This window comes from Oryctolagus cuniculus, chromosome 7 (assembly GCF_051225735.1).
Source record: "Oryctolagus cuniculus isolate XC-2025 breed Fujian yellow rabbit chromosome 7, ASM5122573v1, whole genome shotgun sequence".
Taxonomy (NCBI): domain Eukaryota; kingdom Metazoa; phylum Chordata; class Mammalia; order Lagomorpha; family Leporidae; genus Oryctolagus; species Oryctolagus cuniculus.
The window spans coordinates 16,355,577-16,368,617 of NC_142873.1; the positions used below are offsets into that span (position 1 = coordinate 16,355,577).

Here is a 13,041-nt window from a genome sequence, read left to right on the forward strand (position 1 = left end):
CAGTGACATCTGGGAACCGTGCGCCCAGCCTCTGAGCACAGGGGCTCCCGGGGACCCGCACGTAGGGCAAGCGCCCGCATCCCGCGTGGCCCGTGGGTGGCGTTTGGGTGTTCCAGCTCGTCACTGCGTTGTCCAGAGTGGGCCAGCCTAGGCTGAGCCCCGTGTGAGCCGTCGCCTGCCCTGGACCCTGGGCACAGCACTCCCCAGGCCGGCCCTGGCAGTGGACTGAACGTGGCTCCCAGCCCTTCAGGCCCTGGAGAGAGAGGTACAGAGCGGCCACTGTCTGCAAAGGGCCGGCCGGTGACCACGCCATGCTCAGGCCCTGGCCGGCCGGGTGCTCTCACTCCGCTGCCCAGGAACAGCCAAAGCCGGGGCACAATGACCAGCGTGGCTGTGCTCCAATAGGACCTTTTCTTTTTTTGTTTTTATGGGGACACTGGGACACTCCCATTGCACATTGGAGGGCCTGGGGTCCAGCCCTGGCTCTGCTTTAGATTCCAGGCTCCTGTTAAGGTGTGCCCTGGGAGGAGCAGCAATGGCTCAAGTACAGGGGAGACCGGCCCTGGGTTTTAGGCTCCTGGCTGGGGCCCCACCCTGGCAGTTGCAGGCATCTGGGGAGTGAACCAACAGGTAGCTCGCTGGTTCTGTTATCTGCCTTTTAAATGGATATACATTGTGAAATGTCCTTTCTACACATGAGACAGTATATGCTTTTTTATTTTTTAAATATTTATTTATTTGAAAGGTAGAGTTACAGAGACGCAGAGGCAGAGAGAGAGAGAGAGGTCTTCCATCCGCTGGTTCACTCCCCAGATGGCTGCAATGGCCAGAGCTGTGCCGATCCGAAGCCAGGAGCCAGGAGCTTCTTCTGGTCTCCCACGTGGGTGCAAGGGCCCAAGGACATGGACCATCTTCTACTGCTTTCCCAGGCCATAGCAGAAAGCCAGATGGGAAGTAGAGCAGCTGGGACTCCAACTGGCACCCACATGGGATGCCGGAGCTGCAGATGGAGGCTTAGCCCGCTACACCACAGCGCCAGGACCAGACAGTGTTGGCTTTGGGTTGTTTTCAACCCCACACAGAGTAACATCAAGTGCGCTGGAGAAAGCAAACCATTACTGTGCTTAGTCTACAGCCTGGCTCGTGGTAAGGAGCCACCAAGGAGGCTCCCATGATGACAAACCCAGGCGCGCCCATGGGTCCCCTCTGACCCACGTGCACGTCTGGTCCCCTGAGAGGACAGGTCAATATCCTTGGCACTCAGGGTTTCTGCTGGGCTGTGCACATGGACCCACAGCCCAGGAGCACTGAGCGCACCTGGTGTCTGCACTGCAGGGACTGTGCTTCCGCAGGTCTGGGGAGGCGCCGTCCACTCGCCTGCTGGAGCCCCTGCTCTGTGCTCGGCCGTGCACCTGGCCCCGAGGCAGCTCGGCCACATCCTCATGGGTCTGTCCTGTGCAGGCTGACCCGCACGCAGTGATGACCCTCAGTGGGGGAGCTCACAGGAGCACCTGACTCAGCTTGAAGGTCAGGGGAGGCTTCCCGGAAGAGGCGGCACTGGAACTGCGACCTGGAGGGTGCGCAGGTGTGGAGTGGTGAGCCTAGGGCGAGTTCAAGGTGCAGGGGAGCACTTGGAGGTGAAAAATTATGCCAAGGCTGGGTGGGTGTGGTTAAGAAGCCCCACCCCCCTCCCCTAAGGTTGCTCAAGGGTTAGAAGCCAGAGCTCTCATGACGACCCCGGGGCCATGGTGGGGTCAGGGCAGGGGCTGGCCGGGCCATGCCCGAGCTTTACAAAGTCACCTCCAGCAATTGGACACACGGCCAGCACTGGCAGGAGACAGTGAGAGGCCTGGCAGAGGTGTGGGGCAGCCCAGGGGCCTTGCCAAACTCCTGGGTGCTGAAGGAAGGGGCCGCCTGCGAGGCCCACACCCCGCACCAGAGCGCGCTGGAGTCCCAGATGCACCACTTCCAGCGCGATTTCCTGCGGATGCACACCCGGGGAAGGCACAGATGGCTCGAGCGCTTGGGCCCCTGCTGCCCCCATGGAGACCTGGATGGAGCTCCTGGCTCCTGGCTTTGGCCTGGCCCAGCCCTGGCCGTTGCAGGCATCTGGGGCGTGAGCCATAGGTGGAAGGAGATCCTCTGTCACTCTGCCTTTCAAGCAGATGAAATTAAAACTAAACAAACAAAAAGGTTGGAAAGTTTGGGCCCAGGGCTGTGGGGGAGGAGCCGGGGCAATGTGGCCGGTGAGGTGGGGTGGCCCAATAGCCCATGGCATCCAAGCTCCGAGGGAACTCAGCGGCCAGGGGCCATGTAACACAGGCGAGGAAGCCAGCAGGAGGGAGGCGGCCACACTGGCCCCCTCCACTGGTCTGTGGGCTCCCTGCCTGGCTCCACGGGGAGCCTGCAGGAGCCTGGGGGGCCTCAGCACAAAAGCCTCCTTCCTTGGCTGCAGGGCCCCGCCCTCGGAGTGCAGGCCAGGGCGCTCACCCTTGAAGGGGGGGTGTGGCCAGGCACTTGTGCCCCAGGGGGCCAGGTCCCAGTCCAGGGGTGCCCACAGCTCACACGTGTGGCAGACCTGGCTGCCCACCACGCTCCCAGCCCTGCTGGAGTGCGGGAATGGACCTTGTGGTGGGCGTGTGCTGCTCTGAACTGGGCGCCGGCTGTGCCCGAGCAAGAAGCTCAAGGCAAGCAGTTCGGGGGCTTCTGGGAACTGGGGACTGGGACGAAAGGGCCCTCGAGGGCTGGAGGCTGCAGAAGTAGTGAAGGGCAAGGCTGGGCACAGGGGCCCGCCCCCTGCAGGGTTCCTGCCCAGCGAGCAGCCCAGGAGGGGAGGGGCTGAAATTAAGTTAAACACCATATGAATTTATTAAATCCACACTGTTAAAGGGCGGCGGTGTACAGGCAGGGGCGCTCGGAGACGAGGGACAAGATGATGGACAGCCGAGGGCACCTGGAGGGGCCCCAGCACCGCCCCCGCCCAGCCCACTCTGGCACCACCCTGTTGGCTTCCCCATGATTGTGGCAGGGCAAGATGGCTGGGAACACAGAGGACAGACGGCCCCCACCACCGGCGCGCCCTGGGCCCTGACCCCATCTGTCCAGGGAGGTGGCGGGGGAGGGGGAGCGGAGGCCAGGGAGGCAGGTGCTTTCACCAGGAGCCTGGGAAGGCGGGGACCATGGCACCTAATCCTTCTTGTCCTCAGCTGCCTTCGCAGGGGCTTCCTGGGGCTCCGCGCCGGTGGAGGCAGGGGCGGCTGTGTCATCCTGCCCATCATCCTGCCCACTTATGCCCAGCTCCTTCACCCTGGTGGGATCGACGCACTAGATCCACTGCTGGTAGAGGTAGATGAAGAAGACCAGGTCTGCGGGGAGATGGGGGAGGTGGCGTGAGCGCAGGCAGAAAGCCAGGAGCCCCCGCCAGCCACTGGTCCTCACCGTCCCTCAGGCAGCCGATCCAGCACATGACGGGCGGGCATCTTGATGATGAAGGCAAACAGGTCCTCAATGAAGGTGTTGAGGGCCTTGTGGGTGAGCATGCGCCAGGGCAGGTGGGTCATGGACCTGAGCTTGTAGTTGAAGAAGAGCTGGGGCGTCACGGTGATGAAGCCTGTGGAGAAGACACCTGTGAGCAGGGGGCGGGGCCTTCTCACCCAGCCCCTCCCACGCCCTCCACCACACTCACACCCGCCTCTGCCACTGCCAACACCAGGGCCCGCTGACCTACCTCAGGGCCTGTGCACTCGCTCTGCCCATCAACAGACCTGGGCCTGGCTCCCTCCCTGGCATCTTGGGCTCAGCCTCTCCTCTGAGAGGCTCCAGGCTGCCCCTGCTGTGCAGCCCTCACTCTGCCCCACCCCACCCCACCCCCACCCCTGCCATGGCACTCCCCTGTCTGCTTGCTGCTGCTCTGGTTTCCCACAAGACAAAATGTTGCCAAGGACGAGGACAGAAACAGACCGTCTCGTCCTCCTGCTCGGGGCCGGCCCTGCCTCCCACACTGGATGTGAGTAGACTTTGAGCCCACTCAGGGCTGGCCCTGTTTCCACACTGGACTGTGAGTGGATCATGAGCCCCCTCAGGGCCGGCCCTGTCTCCCACACTGGACGAGCCCACCTGCCCCACCCGGCCCTCACCAAAGGTCACAGCCAGGTCTGTGCTGTGCTGCGCCGATACCGCCTCCTCCGGCTCCTCAACCACACATGGGGCTGGCGGGCACCCTCAGGCACCAACGAGGCATGGGTTCTGCTCCCCGACCTGGGGTCCCTCCAGCGCCCCACCTGAATGCCCCCCAGGGGAGCCCCCAGCCACACCCTGGAAGCCCTGGTCTCCCTCGGGCACTGCTCCAGCAGTCAGTAGGGCCAGCTCTGCACTCAGTGTGCGAGGGCTCACCAGGCCACAGCGGTGCCTGTCCACCCACTCCCTGGGCCCCGTGGAGGCAGCGGCTTGGAGACAGGCTCTGGTGAGGGTGGGTGGACCCGAGGGGCAGCGCGACCTTTCAGTGGCTACGCCTCCTCGTGCCCCACTTCTCATCTGGACAGAGCCCCCCCCCCCCAGCTCCAGGGGCAGAGTTTAGTGAGCTGGTGCCCATTGGGACAGAGCCACAAGCACCCTGAAGACACCTGGGAGAGCCCCAAGCCCACAGAAGGCCACATGGGACAGAGCCTCCTGGCCCACAAAGCCCACCTGGGACAGAGCCCCCTGCCCCACCAAGTCACCTGGGACAGAGCCTCCTGCCACCATAAGCCCAGCTGGGACACAGCTCCCTGCCCAGCCAAGCCAACCTGGGACAGATCCCTTGCCCCTCTAAGCCCAGCTGGGACAGAGCCCTCTGCACTGACACGCCAACCTGAGAAAGACATACCTGCCCCCCATAGCCCACTTGGGAAAGAGACCCCTGCCCCATTAAGACCACCTGGGACAGAGCCCCCTGCCCCGCCAAGCCCACTTGGGACAGAGTCTCCTGCCCCACTAAGCCCACTGGGACAGAGCCCCCAGCACCCTGAGGCCCACCTGGGACAGAGCCCCAAGCCCATAGAAGGCCACCTGTGACAGAGCCTCCAGGCCCATAAAGCCCACCTGGGACTGAGCCCCCGGCCCCGCCAAGTCACCTGGGACAGAGCCCCCTGCCCCTCAAGACCAACCTGGGACAAAGCCCCCTGCCCGCCTATACCCACATGGGACAGAGCCTCCTGGCCCACTAAGCCCTCCTGGGACAGAGCCCCCTGCCCCGTCAATACAACCTGGGACACAGGCCCCTGCCTGGCAAGTCACCTGGGACAGAGCCCCCTTTCCCCTGAAGCCCACCAGGGACAGGACAGAGCCCCTGCCCCCAAAAGTCCACCTAGTACAGAGCCCCCTGCCCCCGATACCCACCTGGGACAGAGCCTCCTGTCCCATAGAGCCCACCAGGGACAGAGCTCACTGCCCTGCTAAGCCCACCTGGGTCAGATCCCCCAACTTCCAGAAGCCCACCTGGGACAGAGACCCCTGCCCCACGAAACCTACCTGGGAGAGAGCCCCCTGCCCGCCTATACCCACCTGGGATAGAGCCTCCTGGCCCACTAAGCCCTCCTGGGAAAGAGCCCCCTGCCCCGTCAAGACCACCTGGGACACAGATCCCTGCCCGGCAAGTCACCTGGTACAGAGCCCCCTGTCCCCCGAAGCCCACCTGGGACAGCCCTTTGCCAACAGAAGCCCACCTGGGACAGAGCCCCATGCCCCGCTAAGCCCACCTGGGACAAATCCCCCAACCCCCTGAAACCCTTCTGGGACTGAGCCCCCTGCCTCACGAAGCCCACCTGGGACAGAACCCCCTGCCCCACTAAGGAGACCTGGGACAGAGCCCCGTGCCCCCAGAAGCCCACCTGAGACAGAACCCCCTACACCCCGAAGCCCACCTGGGACAGCATTCCCTGCCCCCCCTAATTGCAAATGGGACAGAGCATCCTGCCCCATTAAGCCCACCGGGTACAGATCCCCCTACTCCCCGAAGCCCACCTGGGACAGAGCCTCCTGCCCCCCTATGCCCACCTGGGACAGAGGCCAAAGCCCACAGAAGGCCACCTGTGACTGAGCCTCCTGGCCCATAAAGCCAAACTGGGACACAGCCTCCTGCCCCCCTAAGCCCACCAGTTAGAGAGCCCCATGTTCTCCGAAACCCACTTGGGACAAAGACCCCTACCTGCCTATACCCACCTGGAACAGAGCACTCATCTCCAATGAGCCCGCAAGGGACAGAGCCCCCTGCCCCCCGAAGCGGAACTAAGACAGAGTCCCCTGCCTCACTAAGCCCACCTGGGCCAGAGCCCCCTGACACGTGAAGCCCACCTGGGACAGAATCTCCTGCCCCGCCAAGCCCACTTGGGACAGAGTCTCCTGCCCCACTAAGCCCACATGGGACAGCCCCCAGCATCCTCAAGCCTACCTGGGACACAGCCCCAAGCCGACAGAAGGCCACCTATGACAGAGCTTCCTGGCCCATAAAGCCCACCTGGGACAGAGCCCCTGCTCCCCTAAGCCCACTGAATACAGAGCCCCCTGGTCCCCGAACCCTCCTGGGACAGAGCTCCATACCCACCTATAACCACCTGGGACAGAACCCTCATCTCCAATGAGCCCGCCTGGGACAGAGCCCCCTGCCCCACTAAGCCCACCTAGGACACAGCCCCTTGCCCCTGAAGCCCACCTGGGACAGAGCCCGCTGCCCCGCCAAGCCCACTTGGGACAGAGTCTCCTGCCCCACTAAGCCCACTGGGACAGAGCCCCCTACACTCCGAAGCGAACCTGGGACAGAGCCCCAAGCCCACAGAAGGCCACCTGTGACAGAGCCTCCTGGCCCATAAAGCCCACCTGGGACAGAGCCCCCTGTCCCGCCAAGTCACCTGGGACAGAGCCTCCTGCCACCATAAGCCCACCTGGGACAGACTGCCTTGCCACCAGAAGCCCACCTGGGACATAGCTCCCTGCCCCGTCAAGCCCACCTGGGACAGAGCCCCCTGCCCCCCAAGACCAACCTAGGACAGAGGCCCCTGGCCGCCTATACCCACCTGGGATAGAGCCTCCTGGCCCACTAAGCCCTCCTGGGACAGAGCCCCATGCCCTGTCAAGATCACCTGGGATACAGGCCCCTGCCCGGCAAGTCACATGGGACAGAGCCCCCTGCCCCCCGAAGCCCACCTAGGACAGAACCCTTTCCCCCAGAAGCCCACCTGGGACAGAGATCCCTGCCCTGCCAAGCCCTCTTGGGACAGAGTTTCCTGCCCCACTAAGCCCACATGGGACAGAGCCCCCTGCACCCAGAAGCCCACCTGGGACAGAACCCCAAGCCCACAGAAGGCCACCTGTGACAGAGCCTCCTGGCCCATAAAGCCCACCTGGGACACAGCCCCCTGCCCTGCCAAGCCCACCTGGGACAGAGACAACTACCCCCCGAATCACACTTGGGACAGAGCCTCCTGCCCTAATCACACCAGGGACAGAACCCCCTGCCCTGCCAAGCTCACCTGGGACAGAGCTCCCTGCCCCACTAAGCCCACTTGGGACAGAGCCCTCTGCTCCCCTATGTCCACCTGGGAGAAAGCCACTGGCCGCGCCAAGGCCACCTGGGCCATAGTCCCTACCCCGCCAAGCACCCCCAGGACAGAGTCCCCTGACCCGTGAAGCCCGTCTGGGACAGAGCCCCTGCCACGCCAACCACCCCTGGGACAGAGCCCCTGCCCTCTGAAGCCCACCTAGGACAGAGCTCCCTGCCCCATTAAGCCCACTTGGGACAGAGCCCTCTGCTCCCCTATGTCCACCTGGGAGAGAGCCACCTGCCCAGCTAAGGCCACCTGGGCCAGAGTCCCTGCCCCGCCAAGCACCCCCAGGACAGAGCCCCCTGTTCCACAAAGCCCATCTAGGACAGAGTCCCTGCACCGCCAAGTACCCCTGGGACAGAGCCCTGCCCTCCAAAGCCCACCTAGGACAGAGCCCCCTGGCCCCCAAAGCCAACATGGGATACAGCACCCTGCCCCCCCTATGCCCACTTGGGACAGAGCACGCTGCCCCACTAAGCACACCTGGGAGAGAACACGCTGGCCCCCTATGTCCACTTGGAACAGAGCCTCCTGTCCCACTAAGTCCACCTGGGACAGAACCCCCAGCCTGCCTATACCCACCTGGGACAGAGCCTCCTGGCCCACTAAGCCCTCCTGGGTCAGAGCCCCTGCCCCATCAAGACCATCTGGGACACAGGCCCTTGCCTGACAAGTCACCTGGGACAGAGCCCCCTGCCCCGTTAAGCCCACAGTGTACAGAGCCCCCTACTCTCTGAAGCCCACCTGGGACAGAGCCCGTTGGTAAACTAAGCCCACCTGGGACAGAGCCCTTGCCCCAAGCCGATCTGGGACAGAGTCACCTGCCCCTCTAAGCCCACCTGGGACAGAGACCCCTGACCCGAAGCTCACCTGGGACAGAGAAGCTTGCCCCCAAAAACCCACCTGGGAAAAAGCATCTTGCGCCCTGAAGCCCACCAGGAACACAGCCCCCTGCCCCACTAAGCCCATTTGGGTCAGAGCCTCCTCCCAACTAAGCACACCTGGGCAGAGCCCCCTGCCCCTGAAGCCCACCTGGGAAAGAGCCCAGGGCACTGCCAAGCCAAACTGGGATAGAGCTCCTTGCCCCGCTAAGCCCACCAGAAACTGAGCCACCTGCCACCTGAGGCCCACCTAGGACAGAACCCCCTGTTCCACTAAGACCACGTAAGACAGAGCCCCCTGCACCTCTAAGCCCACCTGGGACAGAGCCCCCTGATCCCCGAAGCCCACCTGGGACTGAGCCCCCTGCACCTCTAAGCCCACCTGGTACAGAGTCCCCTGATCCCCAAAGCCCACCTGGGACTGAGCCCCCTGCCCTGCTAAGTCCACCTGGGAAAGAACCCCTGACCCTCTATGCCCACCGGTGACAGAGACCCCTGCCCCCCGAAGCACATTTGGGAATGAGCCCTCTGCCCTGCGAAGCCCAGCTGGGACAGAGCCCCCTGTCCCCGAAGCCCACCAGGAACACAGCCCCCTGCCCCACAAGCCCACCTGGGACAGAGCAGCAAGGCCCCAAAAACCCACCTGGGAAAGAGCATGCTGCTCCCTGAAGCCCACCTGGGACTGAGCCCCCTGCCCTGACACGCCAACCTGAGAAAGAGATGCCTGCCCCCCATACCCACCTGGGACAGAGCCCCCTGCCCTCCTAACCCCACTTGGGACAGAGCCTCCTGCCCTACTAAGCACACCTGGATGGAGCACCCTCTCCCCGAAGCCACCTGGGAAACAGCCCGGGGCACTGTCAAGCCCCCTTCCCCCCATCCCCATTTGGGAGAGAGACACCTGCCCCGCAAAGTCCACCTGGGACTGAGTGCCCTGGCCACCAAGCCCACCTGAGACAGAGCACCCTGTCCCCTGAAACCAACCTGGGACTGAGCCTCTGCCCACTAAGCTCACCTAGGACAGAGCCCCTGCCCCCTGAAGCCAATCTGAGACAGAGCCCCCTGCTCCGCCAAGCCCATTTGGAACAGAGCCCAAAGCCCACAGAAGGCGGCCAGGGATAGAGCCTTCTGGCTCATAAATCCCACCTGGGACAGAGCCTCCTGCCCCATCGAGCACACCTGGGACACAGCACCCTGCACCACCAAGTGACCTGGGAAAGAGCCATGTGCCACCATAAGCCCACATGGGACAGAGCCCCTGCCACCAGAAGCCCAACTGGGACAGATCCCCCTGCCCAGCCAAGCCCACCTGGGACAGACCCCTTGCTCCTCTAAGCCCACCAGGGACAGAGCCCCCTGCCTCCCAAAACCCACCTGGGACAGAGACTCTGTCCCCTGAAGCCCACTTGGGACAGAACTCCTGCCCCTGAAGTCCACTAAGGACTGAGCCCCCTGCCCCGCTATGCCCATTTGGGAGAGAGACACCTGCCCTCCAAAGCCCACCTGGGACTGAGCCCCCTGTCCCACCAAGCCCACCTGGGACAGAACTCCCTGCCCCACCAAGCCAACCTGGGACAGAGACAATGCCCCCCAAAGCCCACCTTGGACAGATCCCCCTGCCCCCCTAAGGGGGGCAGAAGGGACAGAGTAGTGCAGAAGGGACAGAGCCTTCTGTACTACTAAGCACACCAGGGACAGAGCCCCCTGACCTGCCAAGCCATCCTGGGACAGAGTCCCCTGCCCCTCCAAGCCCACCTGGGACTGAGCCACTTGCCTCCCAAAAACCCACTGGGAATAGAGCTCCCTGCCCCACTAAGCCCACTTGGGACAGAGCCCTCTGCTCCCCTATGTCCACCTAGGAGAGAGCCCCCTGCCCTGCTAAGGCCACCTGGGATAGAGCCCCTGTCCCGCCAAGCACCTCCAGGACAGAGCCCCCTGCCCTGCGAAGCCCATCTGGGACAGAGCCCCTGCCACGCCAACCACCCGTGGGACAGAGCCCGTGCCCTCCAAAGACCACCTAGGACAGAGCTCCCTGCCCCATTAAGCCCACTTGGGACAGAGCCCTCTGCTCCCCTATGTCCACCTGGGAGAGAGCCCCTGCCCTGCTAAGGCCACCTGGGACAGAGCCCCTGTCCCGCCAAGCAGCTCCAGGACAGAGCCCCCTGCCCCGCGAAGCCCATCTGGGATAGAGCCCCCTGTCTGCCTATGCCCACTTGGGACAGAGCACCGTGCCCCACTAAGCCCACCTGGGAGAGAGCCTCCTGCCCTGCTAAGGCCACCTGGGACAGAGCCCCTGCCCCGCCAAGCACCTCCAGGACAGAGCCCCCTGCCCTGCGAAGCCCATCTGGGACAGAGCCCCTGCCACGCCAAGCACCCTTGGGACAGAGTCCGTGCCCTCTAAAGACCACATAGGACAGAGCCCCCTGCCCCCCTAAGCACACCTGGAATAGAGCCCCTGGCCTGCCTATACCCACCTGGGACAGAGCCTCCTGGCCCACTAAGCCCTCCTGGGACAGAGCCCCCTGCCCCCCTAAGCACATCTGGAATAGAGCCCCCTGCCTCCCTATACCCACCTGGGACAGAGCCTCCTGGCCTACTAAGCCCTCCTGGGACAGAGCCCCCTGTCCCGTCAATACCACCTGGGACAGAGGCCTCTGCCTGGCGAGTCACCTGGGACAGAGCCCCCTGTCCCCAGAAGCCCACCAGGGAAAGAGCCCCCTGCCCCGTCAAGACCATCTGGGACACAGGCCACTGCCCGGCAAGTCACCTGGGACAGAGCTTCCTGCCCCATTAAGCCTACTGGGTACAGAGCCCCCTACTCCCCGAAGCTCACCTCGGACAGAGCCCCCTGCCCCCCATGCCCACCTGGGACAGAGCCTCCTGCTAAACTAACCATTCTGGGACAGGACCCCCTGCTCCTGTAGTCGACTTTGGACAAGTCACCTGCCCCTCTAAGTCCCCCAGGAACAGAGCCCCCAGCTCCACTAAGCCCACTTAAGGCAGAGCCCCCTGCACCTCTAAGCCAACCTGGGACAGAGACCCCTGCCCTGCTAAGCCCACCTGGGAATAAGCCCTCTGCCCCCCCAAGCCAACCTGGGACAGAGCCCCCTGCCCTGCTAAGCCCACCTGGGACAGAGCCCCCTGACCCCACAAGCCCACCTGGGACAGAGCCCCCTGTCCCCTGAAGCCCACCTGGGACAGAGCAGCCTGCCCCCAAAAACCCACCAGGGACACAGCCCCCTGCCCCGCTAAGTCCATTTGGGACAGAGACACCTATGGCCTGAAGCCCACCTGGAACTGTGCCCCCTCCCCTCCCAAGCCAACCTGAGAAAGAGACGCCCCCCCAAAGCCCACCTGGGAAAGAGCCCAGGGCACTACCAAGCCCACCTGGGATAGAGTCCCTTGCCCCGCTAAGCGTACCTGAGACTGAGCCACCTGCCTCCCGAAGCCCACCTAGGACAGAGCCCTCTGTCCCCTGAAGCCCACCTTGGACAGAATCCCCTGCTCCACTAAGCCCATGTAAGACAGAGCCCCCTGCACCTCTAAGCTCACCTGGGACAGAGACCTCTGACCCTGGAAGCCCACTTGAGACTGAGCCAACTGCCACCTGAAGCCCGCCTAGGACAGAGCAATGTCCCCCGAAACCCACCTGGTACAGAATCCCCTGCTCTCTGAAGCCCACCTACAGAGCCCCATGACCCCCGAAGCCAAGCTGGGATAGAGCCCCCTGCCCCACTATGCCCACTTGGGACAGAGCCTCCTGCCCCCCTAAGCCCACCTGGGACACAGCCCCCTGCCCAGCCAAGCCCACCAGGGACAGAGTCCCCTGCCACCATAAGCCCACCTGGGACTGAGCCCCTTGCCTCACGAAGCCCACCTGGGACAAAACACCCTGCCACCTGAATCAACCTGGGACATAGTCCCCTGCCGCCTGAAGCCAACTTGGGACAGAAACACTTACCCCACTAAGCCCACATGGGACAGAGCCTACTGCCCCCCTTAGTACAATTGGGACAGAGCCCCTTGCCCCCTGAATCCCATGGAGGAAAGATCCCCTGCACCCTGAAAACCACCTGGGAAAGAGCACTCGGTCCCCGTAAGCCCACCTAGGACAGAGCCTCCTGCCCCCCGAAGCCCACCTAGGACAGAGACTCCTGCCCCCCGAAGCCCACCTAGGACAGAGACTCTTGCCCCCCGAAGCCCACCTAGAACAGAGCCCTCTGCCCCAAGAATTTCACCTAGGACAGAGCCCCTGTCTCCTTAGCCCACTTGTGACTGCCTCCCTAAGTCAACCTTGGACAGATCCCCCTACCCCGAATACCACCGGGTAAAGTCCCTGCTACACGAAACACACCTGGGACAGAGCCCCCCTACCCGCCTATAGCCACCTGGGACAGAGCCATCTGCTCCAGTGAGCCTGCCTGGAACAGAGCACCCTGCCCATGAAGTCCACCTGGGACAGAGACCCTTGCCCCACTAAGACCACTTAGGATGGAGCCCCTGCCCCCTGAAGCCCACCTGGGACAGAGACCCCTGCCCCGCCAAGCCCACTTGGGACAGAGCCTCCTGCCCCCCTAAGCCCA

General features: G+C 63.7%; 1 protein-coding gene across 2 annotated transcripts in view; it reads right to left on the minus strand.

Annotated features, from left to right (window-relative positions):
• Positions 1–2,853: 2,853 nt before the first annotated feature.
• The window catches only part of LOC149125317 (CLPTM1-like membrane protein cnrB), a 34,795-nt gene continuing 24,607 nt past the window's right edge, over positions 2,854–13,041 (minus strand). For both annotated transcript variants that reach the window (XM_089336883.1, XM_089336884.1), the window contains exons 3-4: positions 3,439–3,610; positions 2,854–3,365 (exon numbers count right to left, since the gene is read on the minus strand). In XM_089336883.1, the coding sequence (XP_089193009.1) occupies positions 3,275–3,365; positions 3,439–3,610 (263 nt within the window). In that variant the 3' untranslated portion in view covers positions 2,854–3,274. The remainder of the gene's footprint in view (positions 3,366–3,438; positions 3,611–13,041) is intronic.